This window comes from Mustela erminea, chromosome 4, assembly GCF_009829155.1.
Source record: "Mustela erminea isolate mMusErm1 chromosome 4, mMusErm1.Pri, whole genome shotgun sequence".
NCBI lineage: Eukaryota > Metazoa > Chordata > Mammalia > Carnivora > Mustelidae > Mustela > Mustela erminea.
This window is the reverse complement of record NC_045617.1, coordinates 127,566,364-127,585,896: the sequence shown is the minus strand read 5'-3', so window position 1 is coordinate 127,585,896 and position 19,533 is coordinate 127,566,364. Positions and strand designations below refer to the sequence as shown.

General features: G+C 49.9%; 2 protein-coding genes across 3 annotated transcripts in view; one reads left to right on the top strand and one right to left on the bottom strand.

Annotated features, from left to right (window-relative positions):
• The window catches only part of SLC22A23 (solute carrier family 22 member 23), a 171,517-nt gene extending 155,570 nt beyond the window's left edge, over positions 1-15,947 (top strand). Inside the window, exons 9-10 of the mRNA XM_032340984.1 lie at positions 526-649; positions 11,779-15,947. Coding sequence (XP_032196875.1) covers positions 526-649; positions 11,779-12,136 — 482 coding nt within the window. The 3' untranslated portion in view covers positions 12,137-15,947. The remainder of the gene's footprint in view (positions 1-525; positions 650-11,778) is intronic.
• The window catches only part of PSMG4 (proteasome assembly chaperone 4), a 36,445-nt gene that overhangs the window by 3,831 nt on the left and 13,081 nt on the right, over positions 1-19,533 (bottom strand). The window contains exon 3 of one of the 2 annotated variants that reach the window (XM_032340985.1): positions 17,597-17,794. The exons of the other annotated variant lie outside the window; for it this stretch is intronic. Coding sequence (XP_032196876.1) covers positions 17,673-17,794 — 122 coding nt within the window. The 3' untranslated portion in view covers positions 17,597-17,672. Of the gene's footprint in view, positions 1-17,596; positions 17,795-19,533 lie in introns of those variants that run through there. 2 annotated transcript variants of the gene reach the window in all.

The following is a 19,533-nucleotide window of genomic DNA, read 5'->3' as shown; positions in this document are numbered from 1 at the left end:
TCTGTTGAGTTATTGGAGTTTTTGTTCCCTTTAGTCCAACCTGGCATACCCTGTCCTGTGCTTTGGATGGGTCAAACCTAAGGCCAGGGTAGCCAGAGCTCTCTGGAGGCGGAGGCCTTTTTCCTCCAGAGGCTGGGATAGAAGGGACATTGCTAGAATCCCAGGGGAGACCGCCAGCCTCCCCTCAGCCAGGCACGGCTTGGGGCCTCTGGAATCTGGAATCCGCGTGAGCTCCAGCATTCCCGGCCCACAGGCAATCACGGGAACCCCCAACAACGTCTTCTACCAAGAGGGTCTGACCCGTTACACCTAGAAGTGCTCCTCGGTCTCCAGAGGGAACTGAGTGCCCCACGCTGCACCCCGAACTGGGAAGGGGGAAGGGGAAGACCCCTTGTGTGGGCCTAGTCCCTCCCCCATCCCTGGGCCCGCTGCTGTCTCTGCACCCCTCCCATCACCTGCCTTGCCAGCCTCCTTTCCCTCCCTTCTGCCCGCCCCCCTCACTGTCTCCCTCCGATTCCCCTTCAGGTATGAGTGACAGCGTCAAGGACAAGTTCTCCATCACGTTTTCCATCGTGGGCATGTTCGCCTCCCACGCGGTGGGAAGCCTCAGTGTATTCTTCTGTGCCGAGATCACCCCCACGGTCATCAGGTAGGTCACGGGAGGGGCCCCGCCTGCACCTTCTCCCTAGGACTCAGGAGAGGGCTGGGTGTGGAGCGAGGCTCCTGTGGAATGAACCAGCATCAGTTGTGTCCTGCCCTGGCCTCCGGACCAGGGTGCAGCATTCGTGCCGGGCATGTCCGGCCTTCAGCGGGAGAGCTTTGCCTTGACTCTGAGGCAACCGAGAGTCAGCTGAGAGCTTGACCCCGGGCTCCGCCCAGGCAAGGAGCCAGAGGAGCAGGGAGCAGGGAGCTTTTCAGGGTGCAGAAAGCCCTGTACGTTTCCATGTGAAAGGGGGTGTTACCTGGGGCTTAACTACTCTTGTCTTAGCTCACGGAGTAAGGTCTGATCCTTTCTTGGTGCTAATCCCAGATAGTGGTACCTGGCTGGTACCTACCCTTTGATTTTATTAAGATTACAGCATAATAAAAGGGTTTGCCTTCAGTTAAAAGGGCATCACTTAACTATGGAATCATGTCATTTTCCTGGTAATTACTGTTTGTGACTTACAGAAGGGCTCACTGTGATTGACATCACACTGAACTTGGCATGGGAATATCATTAGCATTGCTAACACACATGCTTTTCGAACATATAAACTGTGAATAAATTAGGCAGTTATTCAGCTGTGAAAGAAAACCCAGAAGTCAGCATGACAACACCCGTCCACCCTGACTTTCCCACGCGGGCAGACAAGAGAGCCCAGTACAGGTCAAGGCGGGACTCGTGCAGACTAATTATTTTAGACCCTCAGGTGCTGGGTAGGGCTTTGGGCAAAGGCAGGTAGGTTCATGGACTTTGTTCCCACATTTCCAGGAGTCATGCTGACAAGAGAAATTTCACATGACCTCATTTTGCTTCATTCTCCCAGATTTTTACAATGCGCGCCAAGTCTGAAGGCTACTCAGTGCCTGTGGAATAAGATGCCAAGGGATGGTATATATAAGAAAAAAAGCAATTAAATGCCAAGTAATTCACCCTATACCGACCCTCTCCTAAACCGAAGGGAAGAAAAAAGCCTGAACCTTATTTCATGCTCGAGGCTGCAAAATGTCTCAAGCAGACAGCATCTCCCTCCGTGTCTTTTCTTTACCTAGTTAAAATTTCCTTCCTTGACCAAAGAATCCAGCAAGGAGGGTTCTTTCATTAAAGCAGAAGTCAAGATCGGATCTCTGGCTTTCCCGCTGGTCTCCCCATAGATTGGCATTATTGTGGACCTTTCTCTAGGGGCCGCCACCCCTTAACTGTGCTGGTGGTGGACCTCATTAGTCATTGTTAGATTTTGCTTAACAAGCTAAACGGAAGGAAATACACTATCCTCTTCCTCTTTGATGCAGACCTGCCAAGATCATTTGGGGATAGAAATTCAACAAATACATTCTGCGATTTGGCTTGCCAAGATGACACACTAGAAAAAATATCTGACCTTTGGTGCTGTTCTTGTACTCGGAGAGGGATGAAAGGAAACCGAGGCCAACGGGGGTCTCCGGCCAGGAGGGAAGGGGTCCTCGAGTCACCCCTGCACCCCGCCCCTTCAGCGGCCCGGCTCTTTCTTGCAGACACACTCTGGGACAGTTCCTGCAGAGTCCCCTCCCCCTCCTTCACACAGCTGAATCCCAGATAAACGAGGGTGAGCGGCTTGGGGTGTGCGAGCTTTCCCTTTTACTCACTGAAGTGTAACTGACAATACAATATTCCATGAGCTTCATTTTTCTTAATACGAAATGAACCTTTTTCTACAAGGCTTTATTAAAAACATCCCTCCTGACCCAGAACCAGTAGCCCAGGGGAAGATGCCTGGATTCACTGAGGAGGAGCAAATAGGAGGATGAGAACTTTTTTGTACAGAGGCTCGTGGAAATCCGGTGTCCTGGAATGACACACTCACTAGGGTCTGACGAATGTGTTCATGGTGTCGCGAGATCCCATCCAGACTCTCTGTTGCAGAGAAGTGCTTCCCTCCCACCCAGGCCTGGTCTGGATGGCGTCACTGGCAACACGCCCTCTGTCCGTTCGCTTCCTGAGGCTTCGGGACTTGGGTGTCTCTGCAGGCTGACGGGGAGGACCCTGTGTCTGCAGCAGCTCTGCCCTTGGGCTTAGTTAGAAGTGCCCCCGGGACCCGGTTCCTCTAGAAGCAGGGGGTGTTTTTTTGGTGCAGGACCATCTTTTCTCTGCAGTGTCCCTCTGGAGCCTGTGAGGACATCACCTACCTCCTCACCCTTCAGCAGAGTTCCGAGATGAGACAGATGCCGGTGATCACAAGCCCGTTTCATTGTTCGGCAGCTCCACACAGGCTCCTCCAAGCCCCTAGGCCTTGGCTGTTAATGCTCTGGTCTGTCTGAGCTCAGCTGCTCCTTCCTGATATCTCCTACTTCCTCTCCTTTGCGCTGTCCTACTCCTTTCTCGAGAAACTTCTTTCTTGGAATTTGCCTTCTCTGAGAACTTCCTTCTGAGTGATTCCTCCCTATTCATGCCTCAGGACTAAGAACCTGGGCCCTGCTGTCCTCCCTTCTAAAGGTGCCTCAGGAACAGGCACCAAGGACAAAGATGGCCTGTGTGATGGGACATGTGGAGTCTATTTAACTTTTTAAAGATTTGTGTCTTAAATATATATATTATATACATAACAGACACACACACACACACACACACCCCAACAACAACAACAAATGCTAAGGTCAAGGAGACACAGCACGCAGGCTTGGCGTTCCACAGCAGGACAAAAAGCAAAGCATAGAGAATGTGGCCTCGAGCCTCAGATTTGGATCTGGACGTGAGAGCAGGTGGCTGTGTGTGTGACCGCAGAGGTCACTTTTCTCCGTGTGGCCTTAGGCAAGTCCTTCAGCCAGACTTCATCTCTTTGCCCTAACATGAGACAAGTTATAACTGACAGCCTTGTCACATACAGGGTAGTGATGCTGGGGGGAGAAGGAGTCTGTCCAGAGGATCCAGCCTCAATGATGACAATGGATATTATTAACTATTCCTACCCGAGTACTGCTGGCAGTTATATTATTTCTGCAAAACTGGCACAAATATTTGTTAATCCTTGACTTCACAGAAGTGGAGTCAAGACAAATTAAGTAAAACGGAAGAGGAAGTGAGAAATGGGAGGTTTGTTCTGTTTAAACACAAGATGCTCGGTATTCCCATGTTTAAAGGAATGATTTGAAGATTGTGGAATTCTTTTTTTTTTTTTTAAAGATTTTATTTATTTGACAGACAGAGATCACAAGTAGGCAGAGAAGCAGGCAGAGAGAGAGAGGGAAGCAGGCTCCCCGCGGAGCAGAGAGCCCGATGCGGGGCTCGATCCCAGGACCCTGGGATCATGACCCAAGCCGAAGGCAGAGGCTTTAACCCACTGAGCCACCCAGGCGCCCCTGGAATTCTTAATTTAAGCTTACTACTTCTAATAGTAAGTCTGCCTGTGTATCGGCTTTTGTATCCTTAATTTAGATATTATTACTAGTGAAATAAAGATATCCGGTGGATATTAAAATTTTCTGTGCTCCTCATGCACAGGGAGGCAAAATTTGCCTGTACATTTTTTAATCTGTAAATTGAGCCCACTGCCTGCTCTGATATTTACATGTGGGTACATGCTGCCCTCTAGTGACAGTTTAAAGAAAAGCAGGACATGCACAGAGTGCATTTTAGGGGAGGAAAGAAAGGTAAGCACTTGAGAGCCAAACACAAAATAAGGACTCCATTCTCCAAACAGAGATTTCAAAAAGACAACACAAAGCCAAGAATGGTATACCAAATTCTTTTAAAGGTTCCTAACCTTACTGAATAATTTCAAGGCATTCTTGACAGAAAAGCAAACAAAATTGCTTTTGTAAAAAAACACATAAAGAAATATTGCATATTATATATGCACATGTACGTAGACTGCATTTTATTTATACACACACACGTGCACAGGTACTTCCGTGAGCTGTCTAATCCTACCATAAATATATTTGACATGAATTATTAATGTCTTATTTTGGCGTTATGACGCGAGACTGTCCCATGCTGACTTCCGCCGCCTTGACCGTGACTGTTTGCACCCTTCCCCATGGGTCCGTGGAACCGCCCATCCTGTAAGTTAACTCATGTGTGGACTTCGTATGCACTAAGTCTCCCTCTGCTTGTCAGTGCCGTCCACATGTAGTGACAGGAAGGTCCCATGGAAATCCAGAAGACTGCAGAGAAAAGGATGTCTTACTGGTAGTCAGGGCCCCAAGGAAACACATCCATTAACCCTGGCATCCGTCTGTCTCTCGCTACATCTTGCGGCTTCTCAAGTGGCCAGAATGACCGAAAAGACAAAGGGGCTATTTTAGGTGTCCGTGTTCTTGGTTCCCATCCCATCACTCTTCCTGATGGTCATCTATTTTTAACCCGCCCCATTCATTCGGGTGAGCTGACCTTCCTACCTAGGAAGCCAGCATAATCCATAAGCATCCAATATTTATTAAGCATAAATACGTGTTGGTTGATATTCCAGAAAATAATCCTTGCCCTTGACAAGCTCATAGACTAAATAAGGACGGTAGGCATATGAAGAAATACTAACAGAAAGGTGCAGTGTCTTCAGAAGGTGGTCTGGGACTGTCTGCCTGTATCTGGGGGATGCCTCCCCCCCACCAAAAAAAATATTGCTATTCCTTACTTGTGTTCCCTTGATGGCCCAGTAGCACAACGGTGTGGCTACTCTACAGTCCTTCCTGTCTCTCCCTTGGCGAAAGGCTTTCTAACACATGGGACCAGTGACACGTCCCAGTCTGGGTGAGAGGTGGCTGTCTTCTTCCATACCTAAGGCTAGGAAATTCCATCACTCACTGTGTGTACTAGTTATCTATTGCTGTGTAACAATTATCCCAAAACTTAGTGGCTTAAAAGAACACCAGCTTGTTGTCTCACAGTGTCTGTGAGCAGGAATTGGCAAGGCCTAGCTGGGCCTTCTGCTTCAGGATTTCCCATGGGCTTCAGTCAGCCAGGGTAGCATCGGACTTCAAGCTCATTCAGGACTTGGTCTTCGTGTGTTCGTGCTGCTAAACCAGAATACCACAGACTGGGTGGCTTATAAACAACAGTAATTTATTCCTGGGGGCTGCAAGTCCAAGATCAAGGCGTCCACAGATTTGGTGTTTGGTTGGCCTGCTTCCTGGTTTATCAGTGGCCATCCTTCCTCTATCCCTTTGGGATTCCATGTCCTCACGTGGTGGAGGGGTGAGGGAGCTCTCTGGGGTGCCTTTTCTAAGGCACCTTATCACCTCCCAAACCAGATCTAATCACCTCCCGCAGTTCCCGGCCTCCTGACACAATCACACTGAAGATTAGGAGCTCAACATAGGAATTGGGGTGGATGGGGGGGACAGACATTCTCACCAGAACGCAGGGTTCAGTTCCTCACTATTGGACTGAGATCATCAGTTTCCTGCTGGCTGGAGGTCACCCTAGATCCCTGCCACCTGGAGTATAACAACATCACAGCTTGCTTCATTAGAGCCAGCATGAGAATCTGCTAGAAGTCAGTCTTTTCGTAACCTAATCATGGAAGGGACATCTCATTACCTTTGCCATATTTTGTTGGTGAAAAGCAAATTGCTACATCCAGCTCACATTCAAGATACAAAAGTATGAACGCTTGGAGGCGTGACTCGTTGGGGCCGTTTTAGCAATCAGCTGGTCCCTACCCCCGAAAGTCTCTTCAGTCTGTGAGGGACCCACAGACACGAGCACAAGAAGCAGGCAGGGGCTGGGGGCTGCAGGGAGCACACCGGAGGGACGGAGCCCCCAGGAAGGATGTGTACGTGCGAGCAAGCCACGGGAGGGAGCGAGGCTTCGTTCTGAAGGGACAGTGAGCAGGAGCAGGGGCCCCTGGAAGGAGAAGGGGGTGGTGGTGCTGAGAGGCAGCTTCAGGAGGCCCAGGTGCAGGGTGTGGATGGGGAGGCCCGGGCAAGGAGGAAGAGGAAGGACCAGAGCGGCACCACAGGCTCCGCCCACCTTTAGGTCTCCGTCATCCCTGGAGGCTCTGGACCACCTTCTCGTCATCCTCCCAGCGCTTGACCTTGCTCGGCCCGGGCCCGCCGTCACTGCCTGGTGCTCCCCGGAGGAAGCAGCAACACCCCAGCCAACGCACTCATCTCCCTGCCCTCCCTTCACCTCCTGCACTTGGTCGCTTGTTCAGTATTAATGCCGCAAAAAAGACGTTAAAAATACAGCGAGATTTCTGCCTTGGGAGGCCAACAGAGAAGGGAGAAGGAGCTTAGACAACTGGGAATGACAACAGCCGGCATGTACTTGGGAATGCCTGGTCCAGCCTCAGGGACACCAGCACCCCATCTCTGTTGATGTGCCCTTCCTATCCCCGTGTCATATCCTCCCTGAGGCTCATGTAGGGGAGCCTGCTTGGTGGTGGAGTCAGGATTCGAACCCAGGCCCACAGGTTCCTGGCCTGTGCTCTTAACCAGCGCACTCTGGCCCAAGGAGCAGAGAGCGTCTGGTAGCTGCTCTGGCCTGTGCACGTGGGCCTGCTGCACTAGGCGGCAGTTGCTGCCCGGCTTGACCCCACTGAGCCTCTGGGCCAGGAAGAGTGCCAGGCCTGGGGACCGCCAGGAAGGGCTTCCGCTCCCTCTTTGGCAGCACGTGAGGAAACTATTGCCCCTCGGGAACCTGGCTGACCTGAGCTGAGCAGAGAGGCCACAGCCTCCTCACAGAGAAAGTGAGGGAGAGAGCCAAGGAGCTCGGGGACTAGGGGTGCAGGTCAGGCAGGTGCAGGGGCCAGGGCTCAGCTAGAGGCGGGAGGGAGCCCTCGAAGGACTCTGAGAAAGGGAGCGGCATGATTCACTCCACATTCTAGAAGAGTCACTGTGTCACCAGTGAGGAAAGAGCCCCAGGGAGTAGGAGAAAGCAAGACATGCCGGTTAAGGGAGTGTGACCCAGACTGGCCGAACTGGAAGCCATGAGGCTTGGGTGCAGCTGGACAGAGGCGGCCAGAGACAGGGAAGAGTCTGGCTACTCCCAGGCTCTGGCTTTGCCCTGAGGTCAGTGTGTCCCACCTCTCCCCACCCAGCACGAGGGCTGTGAGGAACCCCCTCCCGTGAGCAGAGGTACAAGGCCTTTTCTTATTTGGGGCTGAGAGAAGGGAAAGAGAGCAGTGCCTTTCATTGTTGCTACGAAACGTGACAAATGAGGAAGGGAGAATCGCCCCCACAACATTGTCCCAAGCATGCACACATGACTGTCAGTCTTCTGTTCCACTCTTTGAGAAAAAGTTTCTTTTCTGTGCTCCTTCATGTCTTGACCATCAAACGGATTCATCCGCTTTACGGTGGCCCTTAGGGACAGCTGTCGACCTGGGGAGCCCCAGACACTGAGTCCCCCCTCGTTTCTGTCACTCATGTGGATCTAGGACTGGCCAGCCAGAGGGCCTGCTGTAGACAGCAGGGACTGTCGGTTCACTGTTGACAGCAAGGCCCTGGGAAGGCCCCAGGAAGAGGGAGCCCACTGCTGAGCCAAGCAGAGCAGAACCCCCGCCCCAGCCTGAGCAGCAGGGGGCACAGAGGGGAGGCCTGGGTGGCTGCCCCACACTGGAAGCTTTGGGGGTTTGTGTTAGGACACCCCAGACCCCACAGATAGAACAGTGTTGGGTTTGGTTGTTTTTTGTTTTTGTTTTTTTAAGATTTACTGCAGTATAATTCACATACTATATAATGCATGCATTTTAAACATACAAGTCAATAATCTTTGGTGCCATCATCCCCATAAATCCAGATATCAGACATTTCCATCACCTCAGAGAGTTCCCTCCTGGCCCTTTGCAGTCCTCCCTGTCCCCACTCACAGCCCCAGGCAATCAGTAATCTGCTTTTGGTCTCTGTAGATCTGTCCCCCTCCCCCCCAACAGCCCCCCCCACTTTTTCGAAATTTTGTATAACATTAATATAACATTTTTGTAACATGTAGTATAACATTTCTGAAATTCCTCCCCCGCTGTGGCAGGTGTCAGTGCTACAATCCTTACTGTAGGGTACTGTTCCATTGTCCCGGATGTGCCACAGTTTATCTCACCAGGTGGTAGACGCCAGGATTCTTTTGGATTTGGGGCTATTATAAATAATGCTGCAGCAAATATTCAATTCTGAGTTTCTGTGGGCTCTAGGTTTCCTAGGTCTCATGAGAGCGGAGTTCTCATTTAACTGTTGCAGATACTGACAAGTGCTTCCACGGCCGCTGCCCCCCTTTCCCTTTCTAGAGGTGGTGGTTGGGGGTCTCATTCTCTGTGCAGCCTCACGAACACTTGTCACTTTGGTTTGTTTAAGATTTTATTTTTTTATTTAAGAGAACACAAGCAGGGAGAGTAGCAGGAGAGGGAGAAGCAGACTCCCTGATGAGCAGGGATCCCAATGTGGGGCTGGATCCCAGGGCTCTGGGATCATGACCTGCGCCGAAGGCAGACGCTGCACCAACTGAGGCCCCCAGGTGCCTCCCATTATCTGCGTTTTTGATCATTGCTGTCCTGGTGTGTGTGAGGTGGTATCTCATTGTGCTTGGGGTATGCATCTAATGGCCAGGGATATTGTACATCTGCTCGGGTGCTTTGAATGTTTTATACTTTGTATAGTGTCTTTGAAGAAGTGTCTATTCAAATCCCTGGCCCATTATTTAAATTGGTTGACAGTTCTTTATATATTCTGGATACAGATCCTTTTTCAGACATCCTCAGTAACTATGTTCTCCCAGTCTGTTTTTTCTCTTTCCATTTTCTTCAGAAATAAATAAATAAATAACAAAAATTAAAAAAAAAAAAAAAAAAAAAAAAACTTCTGCACTTTAGGAGAACAAGTTGGTTTTTTTGTTGTTGTTTTTTGTTTTGTTTTGTTTTGGAAACAAACAATAGGAAGTCCTATTGATAATTTTCTCTTCTAGATCCTGCTTTTGGTGTCATATGTAAGAAATCTGTCTCACCTAAGATCACCATTTCCCTTTGTATTTTCTTCTTAAAAGTGTTACAGGTTTAGCACTTACATTCATGTCAGTAACCCATTCTGAGTTCATGTATCATGTTACATAAAGGCCCAGCTGCTTTCTCTTGCGCCTGGATAACCAGCCACTTGTTGAAGGACTCTTTTCCCTATTGAATTTGCCTCTGTCAAAAGTCAGCTGACCATGAATATGAGTTTGACCATGAGTATGACCATGAATATGAGAGTTCACTTCTGAACTCTCAGTTGTTCCACTGATCTGTCGATACACCAAGACCACACTATTAATATAGCTTTACATGAAGTTCTGAAATTGAGACAATAAGTCCTTGAATTTCGCTAAGTTTCAAAATTGTTCTGGCTGTTCTGGGTCTTTTGCATTCCCATCTAAGTCTTGGGATCAGATTATCATTTCTGGTGGTGGGGGGGTACATATCATCTGGAAATTTGACAGGGATTGTGTAAAACCTATTACATTCCACCTAAGATGGAAGAATTGCCATCTTAACGGTACTGGGTCTTCCAATCCATGAACATGGACTGACTCTTCATTTATTTTATATATCGGATTTTCTCTTTCAAGAGTGATTTATAGTTTTTAGTATGCAAGTCCTGCATTTTTTTTTTTTTTTTGAGATTTTCTTTGAGAGAGAGCGAGTGCGCATGTGCACGTGTGAGTGCAGGGAGAAGCAGAGGGAGAGGGATAAGCAAACTCTGTGCGGAGCACGAGCCCAATGTGGGCTCAATCCCATGACCCTGACATCACAATCTGAGCCAAAATCAAGAGTGAGATGCTTAATTGACTGAGCCACTCAGGTGCCCCAAGTCTTGCCTTTTTTTTTTTTACTTATTTCTAGGTATCTTCTTGTTCTTTTGATATTATGATGAATGGAATTTTCTTAATTTCATTTTTACCTTCTTTGTTGCCACTGTGTAGACATATAGTTGACCTTTGTCTGTTGATCTGGTGTCTCATGCCCTTGTAGGTCAGTTTTTTGATGAGGCAGAGCCACCTGTAGTGCCAACCAAGAGAACCAGAGGCTCCTCGAGAGCCTGCCGCAGGAGCCTTCTGCCTAGGGGCATCCAAGAACAAAGGTCTCCTCACTAAAGGGTGGGGGCACAGCTCTTAAGCAACTCCAGTGGAAGCTCTTCTTTAAACCGACCAAGATCCACACCCCACACCCTCTGCCCACTGGTGTGTGTCCGCACTCCGATGGGAAGCAGAGAACTCCACTCCCCCTTCCTTAAGACCAGCCAGCCCTCCCTGGCCTGTGCACTGCATGACACAGTGGGGCCATGACTTCCTGTCATGTGGACACCACGGTCCACTTTTCCGCAGTCCGGCACTGCACTGCTTCCCAGAGACCACCAGACACCTTCTCCCCCAAAATACACTTTTATGTCAAAGGAGAGATGTTCGAGTAATGATGGACTTTTTAAATGTTGTGTATCTCCTAATCTCTCTGGGACTCTGGTAGGTTCCCCCAAATAGCAGAGGAGTGGAGATGAATGGCGCATGCTCTAGGCTCCCACTCAGTCACAGCACGTGGCCTCTGGCACTGCAGCTCAGAGACGGGACCGCTTCCACTGGTGGTGTGCAGAATGATTTCAGGAAATATACGGGACACAACAATGAATAGGAACTCACAGTGAGAAAAAGTACCATCTTTTAAAGTATCTTCCAGTCTCTCTAGTTCTGGCTGGAGAAGATCTCTGTGAGTGCTGGCAGGTCTGTCACATCCTCTTTAACCCGCTAATCCACCTCCCACCCGCCCACTGACCTGTTTCAAATGAAGAGCAAACTTTGGGAAATAGTACAGTTTACTAATACTGTGTCATTGCATATTATTTATGGCGAGTGCTTTCCCATTTACAGTAGTATTTTAACACTGCCTTTCGAAATAAAGTAAATGTTGAGCTGGCGAGAGACGATGTTAACTAGAAGCAGTACAAAGATAGCCACGGCGAAAATGGTCTGGGATATCCCACAGGTGGGATGCGCTCGGGGTTTTGGGCGGTGGGAGGAGGGGTCCTGCGCGAGCCAGGCCCCAGTTGGCCCCGTGGTCCCATTCACGTGGCCCCACTCTGGGAGGGCCCAGGCCCCCCCACGGCCGTTAACCATGTGTGCCTGTGCTCTCCCCACAGGTGCGGCGGGCTGGGGCTGGTGCTGGCCAGCGCGGGCTTCGGCATGCTAACGGCGCCCATCATCGACCTGCACAACCAGAAAGGCTACTTCCTGCACCACATAATTTTTGCCTGCTGCACGCTCATCTGCATCATCTGCATCCTCCTGCTGCCTGAGAGCAGGAACCAGAACCTGCCCGAGAACATCTCCAATGGGGAGCACTACACTCGGCAGCCGCTCCTGCCCCACAAGAAGGGGGAGCAGCCCCTCCTGCTCACCAACGCCGAGCTCAAGGACTACTCCGGCCTCCACGATGCGGCCACTGCAGGGGACGGGCTGCCTGAGAATGCCACGGCCAATGGCATGAAGTCCATGTAGCTCTGGGCACGGCCTTCCCTATAGGGGGCACTGTGGGCACCGGGGACTTGGGGGCTGTTTGGGCACAGGTTTACAGACCGGGGACCAAACACGTGGCTGGGGGGCAGGAAAATCAGGTTCTGCTGCTGCTGCCGTGGATCCCAAGACCGTCAGCTGGTGTGGGTAAATTCTGTCTTTCCAGAACTTTAAGGATCATGTATGAGGAAGCAAACTCTTTGAAAGTAACCCTTCAGACTTTCTTTTCTGCCATGAAATGTTTGTATTTATTTTGGTCATTTTTACAAGAAGCACTTTATTCCCTTTCCTCTAACTGATCTCGAAACAGAACCACCTCCTTCGGAAGAGGGACACGGTTGCCAAGGAGGATGCTGTAAGTAGCCAGCACAGCGGCCCTGGAGGTCACACCATGCTCGCCCAGCACCCCACTGCGGAGCCAGGGGTCACTCACTCTGGGCCCACGCCCCACGAGGCCGCCTGCCTGTGTGCGGACAGACTGACCTGTCATGGAGTGGCTCCATGACTGCATTGTAGACAGAGTGAAATGTAAATGAGTAGGATTTTGCTAGAGAGTCTGTGTATGGTTTTTAAAGGGTTTTTTTGTGTGTGTGTTTATGAGGTAAGAGCTTCTGTTCCATGTGCTGGGGAAAAGCAGCTCCCAAATATCATTAAAACCAGCTTAGTCTTTCCTTCGAGATCATCCTTTTGTACTTGACGCTGGAAGCTCCTTGGGGTAAAGTGTAAACATTTCACCAGAAATCCTAAGTAACGAGGGGTACTAAGGCCATGGTTTGTCAACATAGGTTCTCCTGGCCGAGCTCACCACAAGCAAAGGTGTGGAGAGGTGAGGCGCGGTAACGTCAGTCATACTCCTTCCCGGGTTTAGCTCCAGCAGGAAAGTCCCCTCTGTCACACTCGGCTTCCTCGCCAGCACAACCTGAACATGAGGCTACTTTCTGAACTGAAAACCAATAGGAAACTGACAGACCACTGAGGCAAGCCCACAGGAGCGAGGGGTGCTCTCCAGGACACGGCCCGTCACCCACATCTCGAGCACACGCCGCGTGGAAATCACCAGCCTGGATGACTGTCAGCTCTCACTGACTTCACACTGACAGACTGCAAAGCCTGTGGGAGCCACTTCCCCACGCAGCCCTGCCTTTGCCTGCTTCCTGCTTCCTGTCACTTCTGTCAGCACGGAGTGGGGGGAGGGCAAGGACTCTCACAGGTGAGTCCACCCGACCTCTGGCCTCTCCAAGCATCAAGACCAGTTGAGAGAAAGCAATAACTCACCAAAGTTCAACACCCACCCCGCCCCCAACAGCCAAGGGTTTTCTTTGTGTTCCTCATTGCGTCCCAGACAGTGAAGGCTTCGTCCTGCCTTTCCAGGTCAGACTTTCTGCGCCTATCTGAGGGGCGCATCATGGGAGACATGGAGGGCCTCCTCAAGGACATCCAGGGGCCACGAACAAACAAGCTTCATTGGTGCAGGCAGGCACTGCCTTGTAGCAACACAGGCACCCGATTTTTTGGACAGCCTGGTTTCTTTCTAGAATTGTCCACCTCCGCACTTTGTGACACATGTCTTTGCTGTAAGCTGTGTTCTTCCTGGGAAATTGTGGTCTTGAGTCTGTGCAGCAGTTAGGTGACTTCCAATGGACAGCTGCTAGAACTCAAAAGGGCCAGGAAAGAGGCTGACGAAACTTCCCTTTCTCCCCGTCCAGCTTTCCAACTGGTCTGTTCGCAGTCCACCCACCAGCCTCCTCCAAAACTGCTAGACCCCAGTACGAGCCCGCTGACGGAATGAAAACAGTGTGAGGAGGTGAGCAAACTTGCAGGCATGCACGATTCCAGGGAGTAAACTGCATTATTTGTTTCATCACTGGTGCCTGGGAACAAAGGCCTCCTGGCAGTCTCTCCCCAGCTCCAGCTGCTCCAAGCCCAGTTCACCCGCACCTCCCTTCATCTCTTTTAAGTCACTTCCATTCCATGTTTCAATGTTAGTCTGCATTCACCTTAATTTGAGATCTTTACATCTCTGCAGCCTTCGTGTGCCAAACTTGTGGGAATACCGTTTGCCTTTTTCAGAGTACTTCCTACAGAGCCACCGTGTGGCAAGACCCAGTAAGCGCAGGCCACTGGGCGGGTGGGAAAGTGGGAAGGAGCCTGCGTGGCCCCCGGGGCCGCACCTGGCCAGGTATATGTCTGCATCCCTCACCCCAGGGCCAGGACAGCCCACTTGCTGTCCTCCAGGACTTGGGCATGTTCGCTCGCCGTCTGCACGGACCTTTTGTGAGAACCATCCCAAAGCTGTCGAGTGCCATCAGTCATCTAGCCAGGAAGGCAGAGGCGAGGCACGGCACATACAAAGTCCTGTTCCTCGGTCTCTGATCTCCATGTGATGGGACAACTGTAAAGACCAGTCCACAGGAGACAGCCGTCAACACTGTCGCTTCAGTGATCCGGACTAGAAGAGAAGCTGGCTATGAGGGCTGGGCTCTTGGGACCAAAGTCTAGCAGATGTGAACATGGCTGACTCACCAACAAAGAGGTCCCACAACTCCTCTCCGCAGGCTTAGGCTGAGCTCCTGCTCTGTTGCTGGTCTGGCTTCGGGATACCTGAAGCTCTTAAGGAACAAACACCTTTATGAGATGTAGACAAGGCAGGAAAGGTTCCATGTGGGCTGAGCTCAGGGCGATCCCATACCAAGTGAGCGAGGCAGCAGGGGCCCCCCAGAGTCTGAGCCGTCTGCACCTGCCCTGCTCGGTAAGGGAGGGGTCTGCAGCCACCAGCACCCTGGCGCTGGTCAGTAACATATGGACTCCTCAGTCCTATTTCCTTCGTGCTTAGTGAGGAAACACTTCTCAGGCACCTGCTACTTCAAGTCGGCTTTCCCCACCACCTCTACCCCTCCACCAGCTGCCCGGGGAGACATCCCAAGGTACGTGCTCCAGCTTCCTCCTCTGCCACCCACTCCTGCACCCTGCTATCCTAGCAGGGAGCTGTGATCCCCTTCCAATAAAAGTTATGCACAAATGTGAACACCTGAGACAGGGCTGGATACTTCTTCATTTTGTTCTCTTCCAGAAGTCAGCAGTAACACCACATACCCGAAACGTTAGCGCCCCAGACAAATAAGGAAACCGTTTTAAGCGCTTTATTTTCTAAAAGAGTAAAATCACATGCGACTAGGAGAAGGGGGCTGGTAGGTTTGTTTGGCCACAGAAGAGAAAGAGAGCAAAACTAAACCTCATAAAGGAAGTAACTGCACTCAAACATGACCACTTCCTAGAGCCAAACAAGAAATGACTGAAGTGCCATTAAATGACCTGTGTGACCATCGCATCGCCCGGCCCCTAAGTGGCGCGCGGGTGCACAGCACGTGCTGGGGGAGCCCACACTTCAACTCTTAAAGAACACCTCACTTCAATGTATTGTGTGTTTTGGAAAAGCAGTACAGTGTGTTACGTGTAGTGGGGAATACTTCCCTCCCTCTGTCCTCTCGGCAACCCCCACATCTGAGGTTTCTGTGTAAGAACCGTGTTACTGTACGTGTCGACCGGGGTTCCTCTGGAGGTGCTCGTTCATAGCACAAGCCTAAACTGAGTTCTGAACTGTCGTTCAAAGCTAAACGTCTGCATGATGTCACATCTGTTGTACCTTTGGGGAAAATTTGTATGTAAATGTACAGAAATAAAAAATGTTGCCCCATTAACAAATTTCCACTGGAATGTCTTCCCTACCTCATCTGATGGTATCCAATGAAGGGCATTTCACAACCATTGACTACAAGTAATAAAAACTCTACCTGTTTATGCAGCTCTCACTGTCCCTACTTCAGCGCCTCTGTAAACCGAGTCTTTGCTCTCACCCCGAGGGGACAGCGGGCGGCCTCTCACCTCGCTTGCAGGGTCCTAATCTTAAAGACAGGCAGAGGCAGAGGTCGGATTGCACGCAAACTGTTCCCTTAGAGATGTTCTCAGACCACCTGAGAAGCAAGGGCCATCAGCAAACTGAAGAGTTCTTTCCTCGTGTATACTGATGTCCTGCTAACCCATGGCCTGCTGGTTCCTAGAGAGGTCAAGAGAGGACTCTCTTACACTGTGATTCTGTGAGGAAGTTCTGATAACCCAAAACTCTCTTCTTTAATGTAGTATTTTTTAACAAGAAAACACTATTTCTTTAATAAAGTATTTATACCAAACTCTTCTCTCCATAGCCCTGATTTTGTGTTACTTACTCTTCTTAGAGAGATGCCCACTGTGCTTCCAAGCTATGTGGTGGCCGCGGCCTCGGAGGTCAGCACAGGAAGTCTGTAAAGGAGGCAAGCATCTCGAACCTCAGACCTGCTCCTCTCAAGTGCCCTTATGTCTTGGCCAAAGTGTAACCACCCCGGGCTGCCTACCACAGGCTCCATACAAGACTTATGCCCCTGCATGAATCCTGTTACAGGGCCCTAAACAATCCATCACCAGATGGGCCTTGAAGATTAGAAAGTTCTTTGCCAGTGGTTCTCAACCTCGCCTGTACTGGGCAGCATGTGGGGAGCTTTTCAAATCTGCCAAAGCCTGGGCCCCAGGCCCTCTGAGTCTCTGGGGAAGGGCCAGGCATGGGCAATCGGTGAAGGCCACTTCCAGGGATTCGAACGTGAAGCCCGAGTTTGGAAACCCAGGCTTTTAGAAAGGAGTGTGAAAGAAAATTTGTAGCGCGTGGAACTAGAGATTGGAACCCACTACAAGTGGCAGGCAGAAAAAGGCTAAGGTAACCAAAGCAGGTGCTTGGGACTTTGGAGAAAAGAAAGACAATGGTAGCGAGATGAGCAAGAAGGAGTTAAAGCACTTGGACTCATAACAATGAAGTAGAGAAATACCATAACTGACACTGGATTGCCATGCCGCTTACTCCATCTGCGAAGCATGTATATATATATAACAATAACAACCTAATAATAATAACCCAGCAAGGCAGAGATTATTCCCAATTTACAGGTGAGGAAACAGAGAAGGTAGAGACTTCACCAAGTCCATAAATCCAGTGAGCAGTGTGGAGCGGGGCTTGAACCCAGGCCCAAGGGAGAACACAGCAGGAACAGTGGTGAACAGCCGCGCCAGGGAAGGGCTCGGCGGGAAAGGGACGGGAAGAAGATAATCTGACACGTATTTTATAAAGACTTAGTACCTTACCTCTAATCGGGAGTGTACACAGCAGGATCATGACTAATTTACCTCTTTCCTACACTATAGATTAGCCCTCTGCAGTCCCAACAAAATCCCATTTTAACCCCTGTTCCCTATTGCTGAGCGGACACACACACACACACACACACACACACTTGCCTGCCATTTTGCTCTTCTCCTTCCCCAGGCTGATGGATTGCAGCTTTCTGGCCCACACTCTGGTGAGCGGAAGAAGGAAAGTTAGATTAAGATTTAAAAACAAAATGTAAACACATTAACCTAATGACAAACAGTGAAATTCAATCCCTTTATTTCAATGTATATTGTACATAAGTTACAAATCCTCACTTCTGCCACTCTGCTAGAACTTTTCCGGAAAAGCCTCCATTTCTTCCTTGATCCTGTTTTCTACCAGTAATGCGAAGTTACTGTCTGTGTTTTGAAGGTTATAGCTGACAAACACCTGTTTCTTGGTCTTCCTGGCTAAAAAGACAAAACACATCGGCACAAAAGTGACTGAAATGCCTGGTGGTTGTGTGTGCATCACACGTCCCTGACAGTGGAACCATGCCTGGGGAAAGAGAATGGGGTCACAAGGGGAGAAGAAGGTTCTGGTGTTTAATGCTCCTCACCGGCAGTGGCTGCAAACGCAGACCACAGTCACGCAGACCCCCTCCCACTGTCCACTGGTTCTGCAAGTGTGGCCCCAGTCAGCTACAGCATCTGGAACTTGTCAGAGATGTGGATTCCCGGGCCCCACTCGAGACCAGCTGAGCTAGAGAGGGAGCGGGCAGAGCCAGAGATGCACAAGCCCTCAGGAGACCTGAGGAATACTGGAATACAGCTGTTCTACCTAAGAAGTTGGCTTGCTTTGTTTTTTGTTTGGTTTTGTTTTTACTTTTTTAAAATAGAGATAAAAGTAATTAAAATAAAATATTTAAGTTCTCCTTCAGTACCACCCTCTCTACTAACTCCACTCCTTTCCCAGAGATAATCCTACATGTCTGTACATTCATATCTAGATAGCACACACACATGTCTATGCGTGTGCACACACAAACATATGATTTTCAATTTGATGTTGGAGACGTGTGTTAGCCCCTCTCTACGGAACCAATAATAGTTGAAGTGCACTGCTCCACTACAAAAATCAAGCCCAATCACATGTCCAGAATCATAACACATGTTGGGCAGGAAGCCTGAAACCAGTTCAATACTGACCACGCCAGTGCTGGGGCCTCCCCCCTCGGACTCCCCACACACACAGGGCCAGTGCGAACGCCCACCCCCCAACAGACATTAGATGACCATGCCAGCACTGTCATATGAGGTTTGGAGAGGGGCGACTGGCACAGCCAAGTCACAGCCTGCTCAGTCTACTGTCATCCAGTGGCAGGCAATTCCTTGTCCCAGGGAGAGGCCACTCTGATTCCAATCACTCTACTTGCTAAGACAGAATCTTCAGGGAGCAAAACCAGGCCTGCCTGTACCGTCCACCCAGCAGACCCAGCTCTGACCTCCAGGTTGCACTGAGTAAGGGCGCCCCATGTACACCAAAGCCCTCCAGTGCTTCTGGGGTTACTCTGAACCCACTTGGTCTCTTTTCCTACTTCCTATCAGCCCCCATGTAAGATACTGTTTCAGGACACCTCTCTTCCCCTTACCCCTCTAGACAAGTGATGCATTTTCAACTGCAGGGTCCTGACCTAAGCTCGAGAGGACCAGCACAGGACGGGGAGGCGCTGGACGGCTCCTTCATGATCCCAGCACCCATCCATCCCCAGTCCCTTTGGCACTGCCAGCAGCCACATCACACCACTGACTTTTCCAGCCTTTTCCATGTGCTCGTCCTTGCTGGGGAATAGCTAAGGGCTGCCAGGTTTTGCTGATACAGGCAAGAGACAACCCTTCATTAAAAGCTGAGTTTAATAAGTTAGTGAGGACATATTTTTTTGTCTAGGTTCTGTTTCAATTTATACAGATTATAATCAATAGATGTAAGCCACACAAGAAAAATATTAATTAAAAAAATCATTTGCACAAAACAAACAAAAAACCCAAAAAATACAAAGAACAAAACAAAAAAATACAAACTAGTTTTGTGCATACAAAGTGCTAGTAGGCTTCCATTTTAGGACACCCATGAGCCCATCTTACTTTATTGGCATAAACAATTTATTTGTGGCACAGCAAACAAGCTCCCACCAGCCTTCTCTAGCAGA